The following is a 27197-nucleotide window of genomic DNA, read 5'->3' on the forward strand; positions in this document are numbered from 1 at the left end:
CTTCGTCTCCATCTCCCAGAAAGCAGCAGTGATGTGACTGAGCAGAGGTCAGGTAAGTGCCACCCCCACCACACTGCCAGCTGCAAGGAGATGCAAGGAGGGTCACCCCGAAGCAATCTTAAATGTCAGGAAACAAGGCAGCTCCTGCTCCTAAATAACAGAGCCCAACTTGAGTATTGTAGGCTCACGATTCAAACATCTATGTGATGGAAACCAAGTTCAAAGTGAGCTGTTTTCAGATACAAGGACAGGGAATTATTTTTAGTCCTATTTTGCTTTTAAGGATGTGATAACCATTGCACAACTAACATAACATCACCTCTGATACTACTCTCTCACTTCTTTAGTGGAGTGAAAAATGTGGCGTTTGAAGTAAAAGAATGGCTGTGAAGCCTGAAATTTGCCAGCCTGAAGTAAGTTTGCTTTTCACACTGAAAAAAAAGTTAGAAAATGATGGGTTCATATTTAATATTGCTGCTATGTTGCACAGTTTACCCAAAACACAGATATGGGGAACTAAGGAGATATATGAATGTTTTATGGTGCTCAGTTGTACTTACAAATTTAATTCAAAGAAAACATTAATTTTAAAACGTAGCTTTCGTAAGAATCAAATGTGGAACAGCACATAGAAAAGTGTGTGCAATGGACAGAGAGCGAATAAAATTACCAAAAATTCTAATAATAGAGGGTGATGGGAGAGAGAGAAGGAGGGCTCTGTGAGCTCAAGCTGAAACCTCAGTCAATGTAACAGCAATTTCCAGGAAACCAGACAAAAGATTGTTTGTACCACATGGGCACCAAAGCATTTTCATGCTCCATGAACCGAAGTCTAGTATGAAACTTTGAAATATTAGGGTAATTTGAGAATTCAACCATGACTGTGATATCTAAACAGACGGCCTGTGTTCATGTGAGCGAGTGACAAAGCTCAGTAAAGAACAAGGTTCCAGGTGTTGGTTCAAGTGTAATTTTTGTTATTAAACATGGGTTGCGACAGAAGCTTCTACAAGGACTTGCACATAACCATGACTGATGGATGTATTTGTCGGCCGTTCAGTTAGCTCCATCAACTCACTCAAGACACATTTTGAACAGATTATGTACTGTGGTACTTGGTAGACCATACATTAAACAAGAGACTGCTCTGAGGCTCTGCTTCCCACACTCCACAGGGGGAAAGAAAGAAAGAAAAGGAGAGAACAAAACTCATAGAGTTTGACAGCTACTGAGGCAACACTTGCCATTTACATCATAAGCCCAAATATATTTTTTTTGCAACACAACTATATATTAATTTAATAAAATACACAATATAGCTCTTATACACTCAACAATTTGGCTCAAATGCACTGAATCTGCAATAAATCAATAAAAATATGTCATTTGATGTAAACACATTGAATCTTCTTACATTTGCACATTTAAATGGTTTTGTGTGGATTTGTGTTGATGTCTGAAATGTTTGCACTCACTTGAGCTATTTTAGTGTCCACAAATGAATTACAAAAGGTGTTAATAATGTTAATTTGTCTCTTCTATTATTACCTATCAAAAGGTAATTATTATTTGTGATCTCATATTATGCCTCAGGTTTAAAACATACTGCTAGCCTAGAAAGTTTGCTGGACACTAAAGCATTTCCCCCCCTCTCCTTTCCACGTGAGTTAGTTTATGCAGGTGCAGGACAAACAAGGACTCTATCATTTCACATTTAACTTTAATATGACATGAGCTGTGTTACTAATGACCAGAATATTTTTGCTGAACAATGTTATGGAATGGATTCTTGGGTTTCTTTCTCTTTTTTTCCCTTTTTTTTTTTTTTTTTTTGGTGGCAGATAACTTTATACAGAAATGGTTGTCACAAATGAGTGTTAATTCTTGGTGGGGCCTGGTTGACTACAAGACTTTTTGTTTCTTGGTTTCTGATTTTGGGATTTTCAGTAGAAGCCTATAATGACTGCTGGAAATCTATCAGAGAACTATTCCACCCTGCTTTTTATGGAGTCTACACATAAACAGTGAACAACTATCAGTCCTAAAATATCAGGTTCCATTTGCCTATTTTCCCTTTATATCTTTCTATTAGATTGTCAAAGTGGCATCCTTTTTCTCCCTCCTCCTTCCTTCTCGTTAACATACATCACGCCGTTCTAATGAAAGTTTGGTAAAAACGAAACCAGTGTTATCTGTGGAAAAAGATAGAGCAGTGAAAAGAACATACTTGTGGGCACTTCAGATGTTCACTAAAAGCCTTAAAGCAGCATTGGTCTTCGTTCATCCCTGTATAAATTTTAGAACCAGGGGAGATTTTTTTTATTTTTAATTCAGCAGAAGAAGCAAACAAATGCCAGGCTGTCTGTTGTGGTTTTTGTTTCATTTCCTCACAGCTACAGGGTCATTTCCCCGACAGTCCTGCAAAAGCTTGTCAATCTCCCGCACTACTTCCTCTGCATCCACTGACTCTCTCCCTAGTTCCCTGTTTGAACGGTCTATCTGCTCCAACACAGAGTCCATCTCAGCGGAGTCTCGGCTCACCCGGGAATGCACCTCAGCAAAGACCCTGGCCATCTGATCGGACGCAATGAAGGCAGCGTCTCTGGACTGCTTACTAGGAGATAGGTACTGGCTGTCACTGGCTGTCATGTACTGGCTGCTGGGGTCAGCCAAGGCTCCTGTTCTGACTTCGCAACTATCCAGCGGTCCTTTTGTTGAGGTGCAAGGCTCAATACAGGTCTTGGTTGGGCTGCTTGATGCTGAGGGAACCTCTTGGAGGAGAGGGCTCAGGGCACGTTTGGCTTTGAGATAAGGTTTCACATTGGCAATGAGAATAGTGTGCTCTCTCTTGTCTTTCCCAAATGTACAAAAAGTCTTTTTCCCCGTGGGGTTCACAGTTTCGTAAGTCTCAGTCTCAACATTAGCTTCCACTGTGGGGACAAAGAGATTTGTTCGATAATCTGCATTTTCAGCCTGGTTGGCAGCAGGGAACTGGGGCATCCAACATCTGTCAGAATGACCAAGCACTCGGCATTCATCTGTGCAATTAACACACTCCTCTTGTTCTGCAAAAACAAACAAGGGGGGGGGGATACAATGCTTTTAAAGTCATTAATCAGCTGCCTCAATCAGATCACAGCTTGCTTATTTGATCACTGGCCATCCTCATTACAAAAGGAATCATAATTAAAACATTTCAGGAGCATTGCATAAACCAACAAGTTGAGACCATCGATTTATTTAGAACTATTCTCAAGGTACATCAGTGGCTCTGTAGCCCAAAGGAAACAGAAAGGGGCCTTTAGGGAGCTGCTCTCCATGGAGCTGAGCTTCATCTGTAAACTAATCTGCGGTAGAAATCTGTTTGTCTCGCTACTGCTTAAATCGTTTGAGAGAAGAGCAAATGGTAGTGAACTAACTCAAGAGGAATTATCAGTATTACTTTTTAACACAAGAACCAATAACCGAACAATGGCTGACTCTACATAAACACAAACACTTCATAAAAATTAAGCAAGCTGAGCTTTCATCTTTGACATCTCTGTTGTTTGTAAATGTTTTGTTGCATGGCAGTCGTGTAATAAAAAGTGTTTCTCAAAAAGCTTCATTTTCTAGCAAAAAACACAGGAATGGAATTTTTCCGCTTCTGCGCATTGAGTACAAGCTTGTCAAAAGAGCTATTGCAGCTGTTTTATTAGACATGAGTATGGATCGTGTAATTGGCTTTTATCTTTTTTGCTTTTGTTTTGGTAAGAATCTGTTGGAAAATTTGATTTCTGCAGCACTTACTATTAGGAAGTGTCATACATTTACGTTTTCTTACAGCAGATAATATTTTCCAGTCAGATTGCTTTCTTCTCTTTTCTCAAGAATCGTTAACAAAGTGGATTTTCTTTTCTCTGCCATGATATTCTCATGAGAATTATCAAATGGGCAGTGTGTATGTGTGAGTGCATTTAGAGGAAGGGCGGGTGGTGTGCACATGTGAAAAATGTGTCCTGGACACAATGAACCTTCCATGAGATTCCTGCTGGTGGACCACCCAGTGACAGGAGCAAGGGGCAAGCTTCATCCCCCAAGTGCAGTGCTTTGGTTTTCTTGGTAAGGCTGAATTGCAGGGATTCAGTAGCATGAGAAAAAGTAACAGGGTGGACTAAGGGGTACAGCTATCATAGGAGCTAATCCTGTCCATGGCGATCCCAGTGGAAGGAAGAAGGGGCAGGTTTTACTGTATCTCAACTGATTGTAGCTATTCACTTTGTCCCACTGGGCTGAGTGTCAGCCATTGAGCCCTGGGCCATCACCCCCCCCCCCATCTGCATTGATACCCACTTTCATCTCCATATCATGACACACACCCCAGCCTGGTTCGGTATGCTGGTCACACCAATGTGTGACAGAACCTAGAAACTGGTTTTCAAAGGAATAAATATGAAAGAAGTAAAGGAGTAAAATAGAAAATAAGAAAGTGAATTTCCTTAACAACAACAGTCTGGGTTTCCCGGGTATTCTGTAAAGCCCTGTCAATCAAAGAACAAAAAATGAACACTGAACACAATATAGTCCTAGTTAAATTACATCTAATCCCTGTTCATTTCAATGGGGACTTTTAAACACACATACATTTAACTGTCTTTGGTTGAAGTCAGTGGGACTTATGTGCTTAACCTTGGCTGGATGATGTTCAGAGTATAAATAAGCTGATTGCATGTGTAGGGCTTTAATACTTTGCATATTATCTCCTAAAAGAGATATATATTATTCCATATATTATTTAAGAATTGTAAAACAAAATACATAAAAATGAAAATATCCTATATAGATTGCTCTGGCCACTCTACAACTATGTAAAAAACACAAAAATCGGAACATTACTACTAGAAACTTTCAATGCATAGATGTGTACCAAGCCAGTCTATGGATGGCAGTGACTAATATATCCCTCTGTGGACGTGGCAGGGATTCACAGAATTACTTTATTTTCTGTATCTTGATGTTTCTGTGTTGCTTTTTGGCCTGATGGCTTCCACAGCAGCTCACAAAACAGTTTCCCAACTACCTAAGCCACATCTGGGGACTATGACAAACCCAGTAGAATCACTGGCATTTTTGTTTTTGAATGGCAGTCCTGCCCCCACCCACGTCACAAACCACATCAGGAACATCCAAACCATATCCAATTATACAAGTTTTGCCAGTTAGTCCACTGCTATTAGGATTTTCTGAGCAACTTCCTGAGCAATATTGAAGATGATCTCCCTTTAAAATACACCAGGGAAAGGAGGCAGCCACACAAACCAGACAACAGGCTGAAGGTGGAAGGAGGCAGAAAACATTTTCAGAAACAAACTGGCTGAAAGAGTCTTTTTTGTTTTCCCCACTCCCTCCAGAAAGAGTCCCCTTGTTCTCTGTGCAGGTGGTCCACCCTCCCACTTCAAAACCTTACCTAAGTGACAAGGCCAGTCCAAGACATTTGGGTGTCAGGGGACAAGGGAAATCCAGATGGCATTTCTCCAAGCACACACTCCTAAAGACACATTGCACGCTCTACTGGAAACCTCACATGGGCAAACCCCATCAAGATGAGCAAGAGCTGCTCATGAGAAGGCCTACTCCTTGTTCCCTGCCTCCCCAAACCCTGGCGCAGGGGGCCTGTGCAGGAAAGGGCTTCCATTGCCATTAGTGCAGCTCTCCGTATCCCTTTCTGCCACCCAGGTCAGAGGTGCCTGCCTCCCACTCTGCCCCCCTGAATGGTGGCCCATAATTTCCCGAGGCAACCATCTCAGCTCGCCTGGTCTCAGCTGCTAGAACCGAACTACGTCACTACGGCTGACTCCACTACTTTCCTCTGAACGTGTGAACTAACGATCCTGGTTTGTATTTATGCTTGCAGTATTGACTAAACGTCCACTTGAGCTACCAGGGATTCCTAGCACCAACTGAATTAAATATGAAGAGGGGAGAGTGGTTTTAAGAGGAAATAAGCACGCATTGACCTTGAAGGGAAAACCTACCCCTTCTCCCCGAGCTTTTGTCCCACTGGGCTGGGGGGAAAGAAGGGAGGGGGGGGGACATCAGCAGCTTTCTGTCTCTTTTATTCACCTTCCTTGCTTTCCTTTTTTATGTCACATCACAGAAAGCAGATTTGAAGTATTGATTATCATATATTATAAGCTGCTCACCTCACCATTAGCCTGCAATTTTGACTTGCTGCAGCTAGCAGACAGGAGAGAAGTAAATCGAAGAGGTACTCTTGTACCAACAGCAAAAAAACAAAACAAAAAAGCACCTATAAACTCAGAGTGAACTATCACCACCCACAGCTAAATGAGTATTTATGAGAAAGTGAAATCAATTTGAAAGGTAAAAATAAATATATAAAATGGGCCCTCATCTCACACTGTGCAGCAGAAGAGGTTGGTAAGGTGATCTGCGCCATTGGTCTTTATCACAACTCAGGCCGACCTGCTTCTCTGGTTGAAAACAAACCTTTCACAGTCCAAGTGGGTACAATAAACAGCAGCAGCCCGGAGGCTTTTCAGTCTCTGGAGGCACCAGGGTAAACAATCAGAAGCGCTTTGTGCACATTAGGGAGAGCAAATCCGAAAATAGACCAGAGAAATTAGCAGCCATAGAAAGAAAAGGAAACAAGTTACCTGGAATTAACCATGGCTGGCAAGTCATAGCAAACAGGAAAGCAGAGAAACAAGGCAGCTGCAATAGAATTTAGAGTCGCAAAACCCCAGGATGCAGCCCAGAGAATGTGTGGTTGTGCTAATTGTATACAAGTAGGCAAGGCTCTCCAAGCATACTGAACATTTAAAAAAGGGGTTACAGGGTAAGAACAAACTGAAATTACAGCTGTTGAAAACTGAAGTGCATGTGCCACCAAAATGGACAAACTAGCTACCAAGAGGATAATGTTTAAGCAGAATGATAGGGTGTAAAATGGCAAACAAGAGAGGCTTGGTATAATGCAAATTGTTTTTATTTTTGAAATGTTTTCAATGTGCATGTTGCAGCTTCTATTACCTTCTGGATCAATAGGAATTCAGCTTAATGTATTGTCTATAAGGTGTAACTGAATCCAATGGAACAGAAGTGCTTTGTCCATATGATGAATGTGCTTTGTGACCATTTTACGTATCTTTGGCAGTAAAATTTATTTATAGTGCCCCCCCCCCCGTTTCCTCTGGCTTCAAAGCAAATGACAACTGTTAAAATAAATCAACAAATATGCATGAATATAAAGCTAAAATTATCTCCATTTCTGCCACCTAGAACAATGGATAGATGTCACTAATTTGGAGCAGGGTTGCCAACAGCTTTTTATGATCACTTCTGATGTAGCTCCAGCCACTTTAGATCATATGGGAGGGGATAAGGATGTTCTCTGTCCCAGATCAGGACTGTCTTTTCTTGGGAGAAGTGAAACACTGGGCTGAGATACAAACACACAGTCCTGGAGTCCTGGAGAGCAGCTTCCCTCTCTGAACTGGCCGCAACCGTCTACCTTGATGACAGTCATGTCAAGAAGCTGCTCATCAGACAATTTAGTCTCTTGCAAAAGAGCTTTTTAAAAATCAGGCCTGGGGCACAGTTTATAATGGTTGGGATTTTTGAAAGAAAAAAACCCTTTTAAGTTTTTTTTTCTGGAGTGCCCCCTACATCAGGGTGTCTTCAGATACATATGCACCAAATAATATCTATCTGAGGCATGTGGAACTGCTCTGAGTATTTTGAAAGTGGTCTTTCTTAATCTGTGAAAGTGGATTTAAGAAAATCATGAAATGAAATATACCTCTGCAGGAATTAGGCAAGCACTTTTCCTTATTCCTTGCCTTTTAGTAATTTGTTGCCCATTCCCACAGTTTACATAACATGTTTAAAATAAACCATATGGGATCAGTTCCCTGGAGAATGAGCAGCACTGTCCGTCCAGATTATATTGTGGTTAATAATTCTTATTTTTGACAGCTTTTGTTGCTGCCACAATAGTGTCACAAAAGCTTCTATAATTCATATCAAAAAGTCTCTCTCTCTCTCTTTTGGAGGGGAGCAATTGTCTGCTGGAAAAGGAGCTGTTATCACAAGGTAAAGTTAAAAGACCCTCGGACGTTTAAGTCCAGCCAAAGGCGATTTTGGGGTGCAGTGCTTATCTCCACTTTCAGGCTGAGGGAGCTGGTGTTTCTCCACAGACAGCTTTCCGGGTCATGTGGCCAGAAAGACTAAACCGCTTCTGGCGCAATGGGACACTGTGATGGAAACCAGAGCACACAGAAATGCCATTTACCTTCCCACCACCATAGAGGTACCTATTTATCTACTTGCACTGGTGTGTTTTCGAACTGCTAGGTTGCCAGAAGCTGGGACAAAGCAACGGGGGCTCATTCCCTCCCGAGTGTGGATTCGAACCACTGACCATCTGATCAGCAAATCCAAGAGGCTTAGTGGTTTAGACCGGAGCGCCACCTGCGTCTGTCAAGGTATGTATGGGGGGAGAGGGGCAGAAGAGGAAGGGATTCTCCTGATGAGAAGGATCAGCTAAAGTGCTTCTTTTGAAGCTGAATTCATCTTTAATTACAATTGATCTTGACATAAATAAGCAGAGACAAACAAATAGAGTTCTATGTTCAAGCTCCATGTTATTAAACAGAGCTCTCTGGAATCTACATATTTACATTGGTCTAGATGGTGTTTTCAGCTAAGGAAAGCAATTAGGAGGGTTAGATTAGAAAACTGATTGGCAATAAATACAGAACAATTCCTGCCCCCTCCAGGGGCCTTGCAGTCTCTTTTCAGTACAAAACATTCTGTCTCTGCTAGGGCTAGCTCTATATATGCTAGCCCTATATATTTTGGTGCCTGATGCACCAGATCCCACTTACCCTAATTAATCTTGGGGAAGTCTGCTCCACAAATGGCATAAGAATAGATTGTGCTCCTGCTGGATTGTGTCCATCATGCACCAAGTCCACATTCCAGCTCTGAATGACAACCATATTCTGCCTTCCCTTCCTTACTGAGAGGGTTGTCTCTAGATAGCTCCAACTAGCCAAGGATTGCTACCATTGCTCCTTAAAGGAAGATGTATAACCATATCTTCCTTTAATGTGGCTCATAAACTTCTTGAGCTTCTACCATTTATAATGTGTGACATCTATATTATGTTTCCTGGGAATCACTGTTGCCCCACACTTTCCCCTTCCTTAATCCAGATTATCCCTACCCAGCAATAATCTGTAGATGAGGAGAAAGTTCTGATCAAACCCCTGCCAATGGCAAGTGGGTCTTTGCCTCTCCTTCCCCTTTCTCCCATGCTTCCCCTTCCATTTCTGTTTCCATCTGGGCCCCCGTTTATTTCTGGATGTTGTCTCAATTATTTATTTCTTCTTGCCAGAGCTTATTCTACCGGAGCTTCCAAGCACCTTATGTCGTCTTTTTCTTGCATACTTGTGTGGTATTTCTTTGGCAGGTGATCTGTGGGAGGTGGCAGGTGTTTCGTTCATCCCCCTTTTTCTGCGCTCAGCTGGAAACTGTATTTTGCATGTCATACATTTACTACTTCACAGTTTAACATTTCTTTGCAGAACCTGAAACAATGAATATTTTTTTAAAAAATACTTCCTCAACCTCCCTTTTTGCTATGTGAGGGGCAGAGGTCTGGAGGTGGGTGGGGTCTTGTTGGATGATCAGAGTTTTGTCCCTTCCTTTAGCTAGACAGTCCATGAAATGTTTGAAATGGATGCCAATGGAGGAGGAAGGGGTGCTTTACCACATTTGAATGGTTGCTTAAAAGCTACTTTTGGGTTCTTGCTGTTGCTTTTTTAAGGCCCCAAACACTACAAGTTTTACAGTATATTCCAGCATATTGTTTTGTGCATAAACTGATCCATGAAAAAAAAAGTAAATCATTTTTGCACTGTTTCTGTGGGGAGAAAGTTGCCATTTTTTATCGATTTAGAATCAAGTTGAGATGAACCTGAACTAGCAGCAAAAACCCTACATACTCCATTTCAGTAATTAAAATGGCAATTTCAGATTAAACAGAAGTAGCTTCTGTGCATGTCTGCATTCATGCCCCAGGAAATTCCATTTTGCACATTTCCTGGGAGTATTTTTTTTTTTTTGGGGGGGGGGGGTTAAACAATCCATAACATGTATTTGGATGTTGAGTGAGTAGTGCATTCTCAGTCTGATCAAAACAGGAGGGTGTGCGCTGAGACAAACTTGAGTAAAAAAACAAACAGGATGCCTACAATATGTGGTCATGGAACTGTCAGATTTTTAATTGCTGATACATGTGCTTAGCTCTCATATTTGGACAAGAGACAAGTTGAACATGGAAAAAATGGATTTTATGCTCAATGTTACATTTTCAGAAATCCAAGAACCATTTTTATTACATAAAAGTTGCTTTGGGACGGTTGAATAAGTGGCAAGGAAATGGGAGAGAGGATGCTTAACTCTTTCAATGGCCAGTATTGTTCTGCTTTATCTCCGCCCCCCCCCCCCCCGTTAAGTTCCAAATACACTTTTGCAAGTACAAGCAAGCATCTGTAATGGTAACAAATGAGGGAGGGAAAGCAGCTGACATGGAAAGGGTTAATAATACAAAGATGCTCAGTGTTGCTTTGCTCTCTCCCATTCAATGACTCCCCCAGTGGTTTGGCTGTAACAGCCACCCGCCCGCCTCCCACAACAATTGGGGGGGGGAATTAAATGTGTATCTATGTGATGTTTAATTAGGCCTGGAAAGGGTTAAGGGAAGATATTTCAACATGAACTCAGCATGCATTATTTCAAAGGCAGTGAAGAGGTGATGGACTAGTAGTGGACCTAATTCTGGTCCATCACAGCTGGGATGAACTGCTTAAACAAGAAGCTTATTTAAAGGGGTCAGAGCTGCTCTTTACTCCCCATACTCCCCATCACATAAAAAACCCCTTGTACATAAACTGCTTCTGAGAAATCTGAGTGCCAGTTCAAACACAAGCCTGTGAATGAGGCTCCCTGTGGTCAGAAGCCTCCGGGTGAGAGCTCTTGGGTCTGGACACAGCGATAGCCGCTCCTAGCCCTGTGCAGCACAGCCACTCGCCTGCCGCTCCTGCTCCTGCAGTGTCAGGCTGCTTGAAGCAAGAGAAACAAGAATGTCTCTTGGTTCCTCTCTGCTGTTGCAATAAATAAAACAAAAAACTGAGCGCTGGCGGACGATGAGCAAGCAAATGATCCACACTTGGAGCGAGCTGGCAGCAGCGCTCTGTGGGTGGCTGTAGCAGCAGTCAGAATTCCTTCTGTTGTCACCCAGAGGCTTCTCTCCACACTGAAGCCATTTTTAGGCCTCTGGTATGGACATAGTCTGCAATTCTGACATTAAAGTTAGAGTTAATATATTCATGCAAGAAAAAGAAAACAATGGTTGTTACCTGAAAATTTTCCTTCCTTACAGCGGGCCGGTCCACAGAGCCCAACTATGGGTCTTTGGCCTCTCCCTTGCTGTTCTGGAGGAAAATTGGACCTGTGAGTTATAAAGCAGAAAACACCCTTCATGCCATACTCCCCAACCACCCGCATTATGCCTGCTACATTTTAAATGTTCACAGCTGAAATCTGTGCCCAAAGCAGGTTCAAACCTGGACCCTCTGAAAGACAGACATGCACCTCCTTGTTCTCTTGGCCCCGCAGCCTGGTTACCCTGCCCCCTGCACAGGTAAGAGATACAAAAACCACAAAAGCCATAAATCTGTCAAGCACAGAATAGTGAAAATACTAACAACATACCCTCCAACATTTCTCTGGTGAAAACAGGGGCACCCTATTCCACCAATCATCAACATTACCACCATAATTTTACTATTTCTTACCCCGTCCCCCATCTGACTGGGTTGCCCCAGCCACTCAGGGCAGCTTCCAACATATATAATAAAACATTAAACATAATAAACATAATAAAACACCTTCAGGTGTCTTCTAAAGGTTGTATAGTTATAGTCATGGGGGGGGGGGAGTAAGTGCACCCTCTTTGAATTCTGTGGTTTTACATATCAGGATGTAAAAGCAATCACTTGTTCCTTAGCAGGTCTTAAAATTAGATAAATACAACCTCAGATGAACAACCACACATGACATATTATGCCGTATCATGATTTAGTTAACAGAAATAAAGCCAAAATGGAGAAATCATGTCTGAAAAACTAAGTACACCTTTACTGCTTCCATGGGAATTAAAAGGCTAAGTAGCAGACAGGGGCTGCTAATCAAATGTCCTTGCTTAACTGATCATCAGCAAGTGTGCCCATCTCTATAAGTGCCAAAGTTTTGGCAGTTTGCTGGCCTGGAGCATTCAGGTGTGCTTTAACACAGTCCTAAGGAGGAAAGATGAGACAAGGCTCTTAGAGAAGCAGGTGATGCTGCCCATGAAACTGGGAAGAGTTCTAAGGCCATCTCCAACCAATTTTATGTCCATCATACTACAGTGAGAAAGATTATTCAAAAGTGGGAAACATTCAAGGCAGTTGCCAATCTTCTCAGGGGTGGATGCCCCAGCAAATTCACCCCAAGGTCAGACCTAAGTTAGCATGTTAAATGTTAAGGTTCATGACAGTACAATTAGAAAAAGATGAAACAAGTATGGTTTGTTTGGAAGGGTTTCCCGGAGAAAGCCTCGTCTCTCTAAAAAGAACATGGCAGCACAGCTTAGGTTTGCAAAGTTGCATCTGAACAAACCACAAGATTTCTGGAACAATGTCCTTTGGACAGATGAGACCAAAGAGGAGATGTTTGGCCATAGTGTACAGTGCCACATTTATCAAAAACCAAACACAGCATATCAGCAAAAGCACCTCATACCATCTGAAGGAGCCTCTCTGCCCCCATCGTTCAGCCTGGAAACTGAGATCCAGCGCTGAGGGCCTTCTGGAGGTTCCCTCACTGTGAGAAGCCAAGTTACAGGGAACCAGGCAGAGGGCCTTCTTGGTAGTGGACCTGCCACGTGGAACACCCTCCCATCAGATGTCAAGGAAATAAACAACTATCTTACTTTTAAAAGACATCTGAAGGCAGCCCTGTTTAGGGAAGTTTTTAATGTTTGATGTTTTATTATATTTTTAATATTTTGTTGGAAGCCGCCCAGAGTGACTGGGGAAACCCAGCCAGATGGGTGGGGTATAAATAATAATAATAATAATAATAATAATAATAATAATAATAATTTCAAGTACGCTGGTGGAGGGCTGATTTGGGCTTGTTTTGCAGCCATACAACCTGGGAACCTGGCAGTCATTGAGTCAACCATGAACTCCTCTATATACCAAAGTATTCTACAGTCAAATGTGTGGTGATCTGCCCAACAGCTGAAGGACAAGCATCCCAAGCACACCAGAAAATATACAACAGAATGGCTGAAAAAGCACAGAGCCAAGGGGTTGCAATGGCCCAGTCAAAATTCAGACCTCAACCCAACTGAGGTGCTGTGCGGGACCTTAAGAGAGCCAGCAAACCTCAATGAACTGAAGCAATGCTGTAAAGACGAATGGGCCCAAAATCCTCCACAATGATGTGAGAGTTGGATAAGGTCCTACCACAGCCATCTTTCCCATAGGGCTAGGTGGTGCATCGTGCCAGGGCGCCGGCCTCTCAGGGGCTCTCCAGCTGCGCAGCTTTGCTGGCGGTCTCACCTTTCCCTGTATGCCCGCCAGCTGCGCCCCACCAACCATCAGGCTGGTGGGCTTGCAGCTTCCCTCCCAAGCCTCCTCTGGAGGAGAGCGATCCCCGCAGAGGCTTAGGAAGGAAGCTGTGCCCCGCTAACCATATGGCTGGTGGGCGCACAGCTTCCCTCCCAAGCTTCTGCGGAGATCGCTCTCCTCCCGAGGAGGCTTGGGAAGGAAGCTGCGCTCTCCTCCCGTGGAGGCTTGGGACGCGTGCAACTTCACTCCCAAGCCTCTGTGGGGATCGGTCGCCCTCAGTGTCATGGGGGAGAGTTGCCCCCCACGATGGCTGGCAGTGCGCAGCTACAGCCACAACAACACTATGTTTGGTAATTTGGGGGCGCTGGGGAATATTTGCACCATGGTGCCACATCTGCTAAAGATGGCCCTGGGTCCTACAGAAAACAAATACTTCATATTACTTCATGTTATTGCTGCTAAATGTACTCTACAAGCTATTGAATCATAAGGTGTACCTAGTTTTTCATACATGGCTTTTCCATTTTGGCTTTATTTCTGTTAAATAAATCATGACACAGTGTAGTATGTCATGTGTTGTTGTTCATCTGAGGTGGTATTTCCCTAATTTTAAGACCTGCAAAGGAACAGATAATTGTTATTATGTCTTCATATGTAAAACTACAGAATTCAAAGAGGGTGCACTTTCTTTTTCCCATGACTGTACTTATTCCCTTGGTTTGAGAGTCACATAACTCCATACCCTCCAACATTTCTCTGATAAAAATAGGGTGGTCCAAAGGAAAAGTGGGACAATCCAGGATCACATCAGAAACCAGGATGGCTTCTTTAAATTTGGGACTGTCCCTGGAAAATAGGGCAACTTGGAGGGTCTGTAACTACTGTGTTTCCTTTAAGGACACTTTCATATATAACTATTCTTCAGTGTGTTGGTCAAAACAAGCAGGACTGACTCAGTGGATTTACAAATGCTTATTCAGACTTGAGAGTGGATCCATTACATGGATGGTGGAAATATCTGGAAAATGTGGGGTATTTAACATCTTGGTCTGCATTCAAAATCCCCTGTAATGCAGGTAAATGGACTGAATAAATAAATAAATTGTTGTGTGTGTTGGCTGAGCTGCAAACAAAAGAGTTCCTTCACAAAGAGAGTACCATAAAAATATGGAGTTTTGAACTGGCATCCCAAGCAAGAGGGCAGCTCCAGGTACCTGAACATCTTAGAACCAGCGATCAAGTGTCAAGTCAAGGTAACAGCAAGTTAAGAAGCTGAGTGACTGGAGGCTAAGTGCCTCCCATTTAATTAATTAAGGCATCACTTAAACTTTAGCAAGGGCACAGTCAGGGTGTGCTGGAAGATAAATCCTGTAAAAAATATATATATAGTTCAGGAGCCAAATACTAGGAACAATAAGCCTGGACAAATGCATTTTCAATTCTGCCCCAGAAGGAAAGCTACCTCTAAATTAGCAGAGAAGTCTTGAGGGGCAATAGTAAACCAGAAACCTAGATTAAATACCAATTTTGGAGGAGTAACCCCACCCCACCCCTACCCTTATATGGCTCCACACAATGGAGCAAATGGGAGATATTAAAGGTGGTATTAGCTTTTGCATGTTCAAACCCAGAGACCTCCCCCCTAAATAAAAACACATTTTAGTTTTGGTTTTTGGCAGAATTTAGGCCACAACTTTATTGCTTACAGAAAAGTGAGTGGTTGCATAGGCTCTGGTTCAACTGGCTCCCTGCATCCTTGCAGGCAGCGCTGACCCAGGGCACCAGCACAGGTCAGCCAAGGGTGAACACCTGAGGTAGGTGACAAAGACCGGAAACAGACGCTGTCCACTCCCCAGATGCTCCCCTGGACTCTGGCACGGGCACAACCCCCTCTCAGGCGTTGACCAAACCAAGTTGAGTCCCTGGATTCCTTTAACAGAATAACTTTCACATAGGGATGGCGGGACCGTTCTCCCATCCCTATCACATGAACAAGTGCCCATCCGCAACCTTACAAGTTGTGATGATTTGCTACGCGGCAGGCGAAACCCAAATGGCAACAGCCAATCAGCCAAGTGGGGAAATTTCTGCCATGTCCCTGTACCAACGACAGACGACACACGACGGAATAGCAAGGTCAAGCGCAAAGCCCTAAAAGTAGGGAGAGGTGGGCGGGTGTTCCGATGCAAGAGCCGAAAGAGGAAGTTCTGGGTCACGTGCATGGGCATAAATAGGTCCCTTGCTCCATTTAGACTGCGTCCCATTGGCCAGATTAAACCCAACACCGAGGGACCTACCAATCGGGTGTTGTGGTTAACCAATCAACCCACCCACAACCAGGAGGTCAGTCTCCAGGTCTCACCGCAACACATGCCCTCTTTTAGGGAGGACACAATTTAGTTCCAACGCAGTATAAGTTTCAGTTTTTTAGGGTAAAAGGGACAGCATTTAATGAAAGCCTAAGAGTAGGACAGCGCTGGCCCTCGGCCTCTTTGAGTGAGATGGGTGCACAACCCTAGAGTCTGTCAAGACTGGCCCGTACGGGCAGGGGTACCTTTACCTTTTTAAGAGTAGGACTCAGCTGAAAATTTCAGCTTCCAGTTCAATTAAAACCAGTTTTAAAAGTAGTTCAATTTTTCAATACTAATGTAAATCACAACTTAAACTGCATGGTTGCTTGCAGTATAAAAAGCTTTAGTTACCATATAGCACAGACCTGGTTTAAGGTATTTAGGGCAGCAAAATCAAAATGGCATATTCCAGGCCAAGTCAAAGCTTCATCTTTCAGTCCAGCATAAAAACTGTTTAAAGTTCTGGAGGGACTTCAAGCTCCCACACCCAGGTCATAGTCCCCACCCAATGTCCACTTCCCATTTAATCACTGCCCATCATCTACTCCTTAAATTACCCTTGTTCTGGTCATGACAATGAGGTAGAATTTCTAGATTCCCTAAACAACTGCAACCTAGAACAGCTCTGGTCATACAAGAGATGAGAGGGGGCGGGGGCTCTTAATCGTAACTGGCATCCTGCTGTGATGTGTCAGTGCTGTTGAACTGTCTGGGAACAGCAGTCAGAGTGCTGTCGAATTCAACATATTTTGAAATGGCCAAGGAAGTTCAACACAGTAACATTTGACTTCAAAAGAGGAAACTCCCCTCAAATGAGATCACCTCTCAACTTCATTTTTTACAAAAGGATAAATTTTTCAGGAATGTCAGGGGGTTGTTCAAAACTTCAAGAACAGAAGCTCATATAGAATATATTCTACAGAATGCCAGGGGAGCGGGGAGGACAAAGAGGACCAGGAGAATGCCAGCATGGCTAACAGGCAGAGGCAGGGAAGCTATTAGAGGCAGGAAGCCTTCCTCCGGAAAATGGCACTACAGTGGTACCTCGGGTTACAAACGTAATTCGTTCTGGAGGTCCATTCCTAACCCGAAACCATTCTTAACCTGAGGCGTGCTTTCGCTAATGGGGCCTCCCACTGCTGCGTGATTTCCGTTCTCATCCTGGGGCAAAGTTTGCTACCAGGAGACCTACTTCCGGGTTAGCGGAGTTTGTAACCCGAAGTGTTTGTAACCCGAGGTACCACTGTACTCTTGTTCAAGAGAGAACAAAAGAGGAACAACACCAACTTAAGTAAAAGAAATGCAAGCAGTTAACAAAGCATGAATGCAACACTTCCCTTGCAAAACAGCACAGAAATAGACATTACAGTACACTACTATTATATCAAATTCACCGGTATGAATTAATTCTGTTCAGTCTAAAGGTTAAACTACATGTGATATGGGGGATCCATGACTGAATCTTCTTACCCCTTTACTTCAAAGTAGCATGGGGAGAAGGGCTGGTAATTTAAATGGGAAATCATGCTGGCAGCTCAAAACTGCATACACACACACACATGCAGACAGAGATGGCATTTAGGGAATGTCCCTATATTTCAGAGCACATATGATATTTAGGACCGATATCTATGGTCCTTCACTGGCTCCACATAATGTCTTTATGGTACGGTAGATGCATGTCACAGACATGAATTCAGGTTTCAAAAAAGTCTGAAATGAGTTAATAACATTGGTAAAACAAGTAACCACAATGACTGCTGTTTAAAAAGGACAATTTAAATCTTTGATATATGCAAGCACAAGCCTTTGAATTGTCCTTTGCCCTCTTCCTCAAAATACAAACCAAACCACTTATTTTAGCTAGAGGATTTCTATCAGGATGTCTCCTTCAATTAGAAGATGTATTTTGGGATTAAAAATAGAACTGACATAACTACTTGTGGTAGGGATTTGTTTATCCACATGGCCCAAGGATAGGTTAATAATGACAGATAAATGGAATGCACTTCTGCGGCATATCAGGAACATCTCTGTACTGTTTTAAACTAGTCCTTTGGTTCTCCTAGCCTAGTGCTGTGGCTCTTCAGGGTTTCAGATTTGGCCATTGATTTGGGCAGCTATGCAAGAGACACTTGGATCACATAAAACATTTGCAGCAATAGTAATGGTGTTTGTTTGTGGAAGTTTCTGCCATTCATATTAAGCGCAGACATATCTGCCAGTATCAACAGCAAGGTGTGTCACTGGAATGGTGAGAGCCCTCCCCAGAATTGTGGCTTTGCACCACAGGAAAATAGCCCTGGCTGAAGTGAAGTACTTACACAAGGAGGAGAACATGCACAACAGCTTTGTGCAGTAACTGCATGATCCCCCCGACTATGCCAACAGAAGACAAAGTCATTACCAGATGCGGAATGGATGGAGCTCTGGAGATGGATGCAACCATGGCACTTCAGATAAATGATAAATGGCATCTAGGCTCCCTATCCGAAATATGGCCAGTTTTTCCAGCCAAACCTTGACCCATATGCCTCTTTCATTATGTCCACACGTCTACAAATGTCTGCTGCAACAAAACTATGTTTGCGCTGTAAAAACAAGATGAGAGACTATTAATACATTGGGTTCCAGGAAGGCAGATGGTGTACCAGAGACATAAACATCAATACTCCTGTAATGCAAGCAGTGGGATTTATTGCGATGACCATTTCACTAAAGGTCACCATAAGCCTGCTCTCCCCCCCCCCACTTTTTTTTACTGTTAGATGGATCTGGTAGACAAGACAAAATCCACACTGAATGACCTGCCAATTCTACTCTTGATTATCAGAAACACAAAATAAAAACTTAAAATTCTGTTTGAAAACAAATCAGTCTCTTACCAGGCAACCCAAACCATATACAAGTGGACACATCTGTTCATCCACCCACGTTTTGCCCTGGGCTCAGCTCACCACTGGTGCCCAGACCATGGAAAGTTGCCCATGAGGGAATGTGGTCATTGGGCTGAAACAGGCTTCCCCATTCTGCTCTGCATTCCTGTGACAAAAGTGGGAGGGGCAGGGACTTCTAAACCTCTTTATTTGTCCCTCAGAACTCTCCCTAGGCCACACCTCCTCTCCACAGGCCACGCCCCCTCACTAGCCCTGCTTGGCATGCAGATGTCTTGCTCAGATGTCATGCCTCCTGCTTGCCTGGATACAGGATGGAGAGGGGTGTGTGAGCGTGAGCAGAAACTAGCATGCCATTTCCATTCCTTGCTCCACCCACTTTTGCCATTGGCTGCCATGTGGCCCTTGGAAAGTCACCCAGAATGGAATGTGGCCCTCAGGCTGAAGAGTAGCCTCACCCTTGTAGACCTCCTGAGCAGGCCAAGTCCTCAATTGACTTTATTTATTTATTTATAAAATGCAACATTTTATTTTATTTGTTTTTGCATTTCTGCGGACCTCAGAGCTCCACCATGAGCATGCTGCTGTTTCTCTGCAGTTTCGGTTGTAGCTGAGTTCACTATTAGAAGCCGTGCTTCTTGAGCAAGTTATGATAGTCAAAAGCCAGTGGTGAACTCTGCATTCTTCAGTGTAGGGCAAGGGCTTTAAGTTTGTTTTCACTGTAGTTGAAAGGAAAAAAAGAAAGTGATTTCTGTGCACCACAGGAAAGACTGGAAACTGGCAGAATTTCTTTCATCCAAAAAGTTTGTGAATCGCTTGCCCTCCATAGTGATAATGATGTATTAGACCAACATTCCCAGCAGGTTCATTAGTGCTTGACCAGATGGCATCACAAACTATGACTTTCCAGATCCACTGAATTATGCTTCATTGAAAGCATTATTACACCCAGGTGAGAGATTTCCTGGATGAGGTTAGATGGCTTCCGTCTGGGTTATGGGAAAATCCATGTTTTGTCCAAAAGCTGAAATGCTACAAGTCTGCCCTGGCTTTCTGCCTCTCTTGTTTCTAGGTTGGCAGATCACTCCATAGCCAGGAACTTGGTGCTCTCTTTGTCTGGAAAGATTTTAGGGCCATAATAAAAACCCTCTGCTTGCAAGGCAATTGAAATACTCCCCACCCCCACCCCTCGGAAACCCAGTCATGCATCCGTAAGAAAAAAATCAGTAAGGTCCAAAATGAAGTATGAAGGTGCCTCACAGTAACTCAGTCCTAGATAACCACATGCAAAGCAATCACACAACTACTGGCATTTTACAAGTGTTTTCTGTAGTCTAGCTTAATAAATGAACAAGCTGCTTTTTCTATTTTAAACTAGTCAGATGATCACTGCATTTTCATGTGTGTTATTGGTATCTAGGATTGCCAACTAGAGCTTCTAATTCCCCATGCACTTTGAAACATAACATGAAGTGTCTGTGTTGTTCAGTTCTTAGTAGTTTTGTTCTCCTTGAGCTTCTGGACCAAACTGGGATGCCCTCTCCTTCACCCCAGGGTCTGTTAGCAGGCACAGAGGTAATTCTCCTCTCTCACAGTTGGTCAGCACAGTGCCTACAGATAATAGCTGCCACGGTAGTCTCCATTATCAGGATGATACAGGGTAAGTAGAAAGAGACATAGAGAGCAATCCAAACCCACGGTTTGCTGGAATTAGCAGAGTTTGAAATAGGCAGCTCTCCATCCGAAGTCTTTCATCCTGGCTCATCCTCCTGGAGAAAAGTGGAAATAAGCTGTCTGGGCCAAGGCCAGAGTAAGCCCTCCAAAAGGGGCAGGATAGAACAGGGGCAGACTTAGCCCTGCCCCAAAATCCTTTCAGCTCAGTCGCATGATCAAGACACCTAGCAGAAGTTTCACTGGCAAAAAGGATGGTGTAAGTCAAGCTCTATTTTAAAGGGTTATTTTCCCTCTGCCAAGCTCAGCCAGCAGTAATCCCCACTTCTGAATGGAGTTTGCCCTGGAAGAAGGTGTGGGGTGGGGGGAAAGCACACATATGCTATGCCCCAAGTGGAAAACCTAAGTGTGTGGGAGGGGGGAAAAGGAAGACAGTAAGGGTCTCCATAACTTGCTCCTTTGTTAGGGTTACCAGACGTCCCCGTTTCTCGGGGACAGTTCCCGGATTTGGGAATAAGTCCCCAGACAAATTCCATCCCCGGAATATCCCCAGATTTCATCTAATGTCCCTGGGAAATGCAGCAGCAGCAGTCTCAGCAGCCCGGAGCAGTTGGCTCTGGCTGGCTTCAAGAGCTGCTCAGAAGTCCCCATATGATGGTGGTACAGAGGCTCCAAGATGCAGCTTCCGGGCTGCCTCCACCTTCCCTGACCCCAGCAGCTAAGCTGAGAAGGGGGGCTTCATGCTGCCTATCGGAGCAACCTCCCAACTCCTACTTTCGTGCAAGCAGGAGCGGGGCAGGGATCTCTCAGCTGTGAAGGGAGACTTCACGCTGCCTATCAGAGCTTGCGTGCAAGCAGGAGGGGGCAGGGATCTCTCAGTTAGGCAATGGGAAGCCTCCCTTCCCAGGTGAGGGATTCCCGCCCCCTCCTGCTTGCACGCAAGTAGGAATGGGATTGGGGCTGCTCCGATATGAAGATCCCTGCTCCCTCCTGCTTGCATGCAAGTAGGAGGTGGGATGGGGCTGTGCTAGTGTGAAGCCTCCCTTCCCAGCTAAGAGATTCCCCCCCCCCTCTTGCACGCAAGTAGAAATGTGATTGGGGCTGCTCCGAGAGGAAGGGAGGCATTGTGCTGCCCGAGCATCACAGCCACCGCTGCTTTCGACCCTCCTTCTCTGCCTTCCATGCCTGACCCACGGCGCACAGCTTCCCCACCACCACCAGAAAAGAACCAACAACTCAGGGGCTGCCCAGGCTCATGGAGAAAGGAGATACAGTGGTACCTCTGCTTAAGTACTTAATTCGTTCCGGAGGTCCGTTCTTAACCTGAAACTGTTCTTAACCTGAAGCACCACTTTAGCTAATGGGTCCTCCCACTGCCAGCGCACTGCCAGAGCACGATTTCTGTTCTCATCCTGAAGCAAAGTTCTTAACCTGAGATACTATTTCTGGGTTAGCGGAGTCTGTAACCTGAAGCATATGTACCCTGAAGCGTATGTAACCTGAGGTACCACTGTAGAAGCCTCAGAAGAAGGTGAAACGTGGCAGTTGAGGTCAAGGTGGTGGCCACCCCCCTGCCACCATCATCGCTGCAGCATCAACATCCCAAACATTTGTTTGTTTGTTTAAAGTGTCCTCGTATTCATTGAAATAAATCTGGTAACCTTATCCTTTGTAACCTTTAAAGGAAAAATGGCAGCACTTCTCCCTGTCCCTCACACACACCCCTGAGCTGGTGGGACAGTTTCTGCAGGGCCATAGCTACCATTTTGCATGACTCCATCCCGCACCATTCTGGGACTGCCGGGGCCAATGCAGGCATGGGAGGCAATGCTGTTCCCCCATCAGCTCTATGGGACTTGGCCCTCCCCTCTGAATCCAGATGTTGCTGAAGTAGCATGGGATACAGCCATGGCCTTGGCAGCAAGACTATTGCTCTTGTAACTTAAGGGCCATCACAGGGTTGCTGCTTCCACATTAATTGCTCCTAACTCTGAGGTCCATGAAGCTGCAGATATAGTTGTAGCTATCAAAAAGACTTATTTTGAGCCTGTTTCATTAATCCTGCCCTAGGACACAACCTGTGTTGCATTGTAGAAATAAAACACTGCTCCTGACAGAAGCAGAACTCTTGCATCCAAAGTTTCTTTTTCAGCCTGCCTAATAGTGTCCATATGCATCAGCTTCATATCTTTCATCTCTTAACTTTCAGACATGTAATTTAGCTACACAGCTGCAGTTTAAAAATTATTTCTCTTTCTACCCACCCTCCCACTGCAGCCGCCAGTCTTCTCTCTCTCCCTCTCTCTCTCTCTCTCTCTCTCTCTCTCTCTCTCGTGACTCTGTGCAGTTCAGCTCAAGACAAATGCACGCCAGCCAATTTGCTGCTACCCAGGGAAAATGTTAGAACATAAAAACATTCCCTCCCCTCAGCTTCAGAAAGAGCCTAGGGCTCAGGGATGCAAGTATTAGTAAATCTGATGCCATGCATATGCTCCTATTGCAAGTGCTTATAGACAGACCTCTGGCATCTGTCTCTCTGTGTTAAAACAGGCTTAATTGTAATAATATCTCTCTTCTGGATTCTGAGCACACAACACTACAAAACCGACTATGACTGATACCATGGTTAAAAATGTTTTCTTTTTGGGGGGTGAATATATCATCTGTGCATTTTAATGAGCTGAGTTAATGATTGTGAGTCACGTGTATGACTCACATGTGTGTATGAACTTAACAGTGCCTAGTTTATTTTTTGCTGCTTTTTTATTTTGTTTTACAGATTATAAATGTTGTATTGATTTAATAATCATATAATGTGCATTTTGCTTTAATTGTGATGTTTAGCTTATTTTTTTAGTTGTCGCCTTATTAACAGTGTTTTGTAGATTGTAATGGATGCATTTGTAGATGTTCTATTATGTTCTAGTTATTTATTTTTTGTAAGCTGCTTTGGGATTCATTTGAATGAAAAGCAGCATAGAAAGATTTTATAATGAATCAAATAAAATCTTCTGCAAGATCTGAACAGTGAGTTTTGCCCAGAAGCCATGCTGGAAAGGAATCCTCTGCTGCCATCACACCCTCCAGATCGGCTTCCTTGCAATCTGCAGACCTCATGACCCTTGAAGAACTTCAAGCATGATGGTTTACTGCCCTGATCTCAATGTCCCATTTTCACTCTTGGCTCCCTCAGTAGCTGTTGCTTCCCTTTCAGGATCACATTGTGGGGGAAGCGGCAAACTACAATATTGGCCCAACTGTGAAAAGATCTGCAACAGTGACTGCACACTTCTTGGTTAAGGGAAGGGACAGTTTTTTAGGAAGCCAGAGGTAAATGGTGACGATGGGCGCTAGTCTGTATGGAAAGGGGACTCATCTGAGCCAGAAGGTCGCACAGTGAAGGTGAACCAGAGACTAGATGCAGAGGAGCATCAACTGGTTGGAATCAGAGCAATAAATCTGGGCCTGAAGTCGTGGCCAGCCATGCCCGTCCATGGAGTCCACACATTGAACCAGAAGAACAACATGTGAGGTTTGCTATCCTTGATTTGCCAGCAGGTGTGGAGGGTAGGATAGCTCCTCACATCTAAAGAGAAATTCATTACAAGAAGTTTCTGTTTTATCACAGCCGTTCTGGGGCAACCCAGTCAGATGGATACATATAATTATATCATTACCACCACCATCATTATCTTTGATCTTCACTCTTGTGACATATAATGATATTTTAAAATAATCTATTTCTTGCTTCTGGCAAAACCATATATAAATGAGCTGGTATTTAAATGCGGTGTGGGAAACCTCTCTGGGAAAGGTCACTGCTCTCAGCCAAAAATCCCCCCCCCCCCCACTTTCCCCCAAAAATCATAGAAATGGTATTGCTCAGATGGAACCTTTAAATGTGCCTTGAATTACACTTTTGGCAAAACCTGGCAGCAACTCAGGGAAATGTGGAGCTCTTTGTACTGAGACATTTTTCACTGTCATGCTGAAGCTTTCTAGCTTTTTTCCAAATTCCTCTCAGATGTTTTGCCTGAGGACAAACTTCAAATTTATTACAAATTTCAGTGTTTTGGTAGCAAATCTAGTCTTTGAGCTGTGCCACAGGGCTCTTTGATATTTTCACTGGAATAAACTAATGTGAGTACCTCTATGGAATTTAAAAAGAAGAAATGTTATTTTCCTTGATTTAACAGTGGAAACTGTTCACAGTCTCTTAATCAAACTTAATGCCTAGGAAATGTTTCATCCAGTATTCCTCTATTCCTCACTGGTTCCCTCTCCCCCCCCCCCCCCAATGCTAGTCCTCTTTCCTTCACACATATAATCTCTCATCAAATCTATGTGGCAGCAAGAAGAGAAGAACGGAGCTTTGCAAATCTGCAAACAAGTGTCTTTAGGTGACTGAAAAAAGTTTATGGAATATTACTTGTCAACAGAATGCAAAACTTGGATAGATTCGTGGGGGTAGTTCAAGGCTTTCCACTTCCTGGCTGAGTAAAAAATAACTGAATGAGGAAAATGTAAAGTATAATATTAGACAATTTGTGACCTAATCTTAGTAATATAAATTGCTTTCAGATAGGACAACAGCATTGGCAATTGCTGTTGATTCAGACCAGCAAATTTACACACATCCTTCAGAGGTATGAGCCCTTTCTGCAAGAAAGAATGAAAATGGTTGAAAAGCTGACATCCAACATGAATTATAACAGCAGAGGCTGAATCTTCTCAAGGTCTTTTATTTTACAGAGCTTATTACTATTCACATTCTTACTCAAGTCTATAAGCTGTAAAATTCTCCCTTCTTGTAGCAATAACTCACTTTCTAGAATGACACCTTGTACTTTCTCTCTCCCTCTTGCATGCGCGCGCGCACACACACACACGCACACACACTGCGACTTTCATTGTTATCATTGCTCAGTGTAGCAGTCAAAACATAGTTTTCCACATCCTTCCATTTAATTCTACTGTAGAACAATAACAATACATCCTTTAATACACCTATGGAGTTCTTCTAAGGGGGTTGGTTCCTGTACCTTCTTTGCTTTCCTCTAAGCGGAGGCAAGCCTCTTTCTACACAAGAGGCCAGAGCAAGTAGCCACACACCGTGGTCATGCAGGGTCTGTGAAGGACTGCCCTCAACGTTTAACCTTTAGCCTTTCAGCTTGTGGCCCATCAAGCCAAACAGGGCCACCAGTCCCCTCTTTAACACACGAAGCTGCCTTGGAATGAACCAGGCCACAGGCCCATCAAGTTCAGTGCTACCTTCTGAGGCAGGCTGTGGATTTCCAGGGCACCAGGCACAGGCTGTTTCCAGCCCTGATTATTTCTTTTACTCTGGGAAGACAAGGTATTGAAGTGAGGGCCATTTGCATGCCAAACATTCACCCCCATTTTTAACACTCCTATGCAGACACAAAAGTCAGAGCCTTATTGACAGCATCATGATCAGATACTGTACTGCAAGTAAACTACTGTTCTCCAATGGGACGTGCATTGGCTTGGCTAACTCACAACGTTAAGCCAAACTATGGCACGAAGTAGGACTGCAGCTTCTAATTTGCTCCGCTCACCACACACAACTTCCATGCTACTGTGTCATGACTGGGCTTAGGGCTATGTGTAAACTTAGGTTCATGATTTGTCTACAGCCAACAAACCAGGAGTTGTAAACAAGGTTTGTTTTGCACTTACCAATCACGTTTTTTGGTGGGAGACACAAACTAAAAGTCTAGGTTCACACATAGCACTAAGTCATGGCTCAGATCCCGGTTGCGCAGCAAGGGGGGAGCAAAGTGGCCACACTTTTCTGACTGTGAACCAGTACACTTGCTCTTTCATGCTTGCTCATGTTTTGACTAAGCATCACATGCAAATGTGGCCATTAAGAAGGCCAATTTCAAAAAGCTGAAGGAGCTAGGGGGTGTGATCCCGTGGTCAGAAATACTCAATGAGCAGGGAGTCCAAGAAGGATGGGAGTTTCTAAAAGGAGAAATACTGAATGCCCAAATGCGGACAATACCAAATTGGCCTTCTTAAAGTCCAGAGTGTGTGTCCAACTACACTCAGTTTTCCCTTGCCTCTGTATCCTGGAACCCAGGAGAACAAGAGCACTTCCACTTCATCAATCCGTTCCTCCCGATTGGCAAGGACCAGGTCCAAGACAGATGATGCCCTTGTTGGTTCTTCCACCTTCTGGGAAATGACATTGTCAACGAAGCAACTGAGGCATTTGTCAGACCTTCATGCTTCTGCTGATTAATATTTGTTAGTTGTTTTTCTCACGAAGTGACTCAAACTGATTTGCATAAAAAGCTTATGACATTCATTTTTTGCATATTCATTTTTCAATTTTTAGGAGCACATTTATATGAACTTTAACTATAGAGAGCTAAAAGCATTTTTGCACTCATTTTGTGAAGTTATGTCCGTTCAAATACCCAGCAAGCATCTATGGTGCTCTTCTTTAGATGCTTACTTAAAACATTTTGAATCATCCTGGCTTTCCCTTTCAGCATGACTCAGCCATGCTGCTCATCATCTTGAAGGTGCTTAACTGTATCTTCTATTTCATTTTGTCCTGGGGCAGC

At 43.6% G+C, this 27197-nt stretch overlaps 1 protein-coding gene across 12 annotated transcripts in view; it reads right to left on the reverse strand.

Annotated features, from left to right (window-relative positions):
- Positions 1-453: 453 nt before the first annotated feature.
- PCDH17 (protocadherin 17) overlaps positions 454-27197 on the reverse strand; it is a 138226-nt gene continuing 111482 nt past the window's right edge. For 5 of the 12 annotated variants that reach the window (XR_014510072.1, XM_083435803.1, XM_083435804.1 and 2 more), the window contains 2 exons: positions 11427-11501; positions 454-3065 (listed from right to left, as the gene is read on the reverse strand). Coding sequence is in view for 8 of the 12 variants with exons in the window: in XM_083435803.1 (XP_083291929.1) it covers positions 2380-3065; positions 11427-11501 (761 nt within the window). In the remaining 4 variants the exon portion in view is untranslated. Of the gene's footprint in view, positions 3066-11426; positions 11502-27197 lie in introns of those variants that run through there. The other 7 variants (XM_083435798.1, XM_083435802.1, XM_083435805.1 and 4 more) reach the window with 4 other exon arrangements.

Source organism: Podarcis tiliguerta (genome assembly GCF_965153285.1).
Source record: "Podarcis tiliguerta genome assembly, chromosome: 4".
Lineage (NCBI taxonomy): Eukaryota > Metazoa > Chordata > Lepidosauria > Squamata > Lacertidae > Podarcis > Podarcis tiliguerta.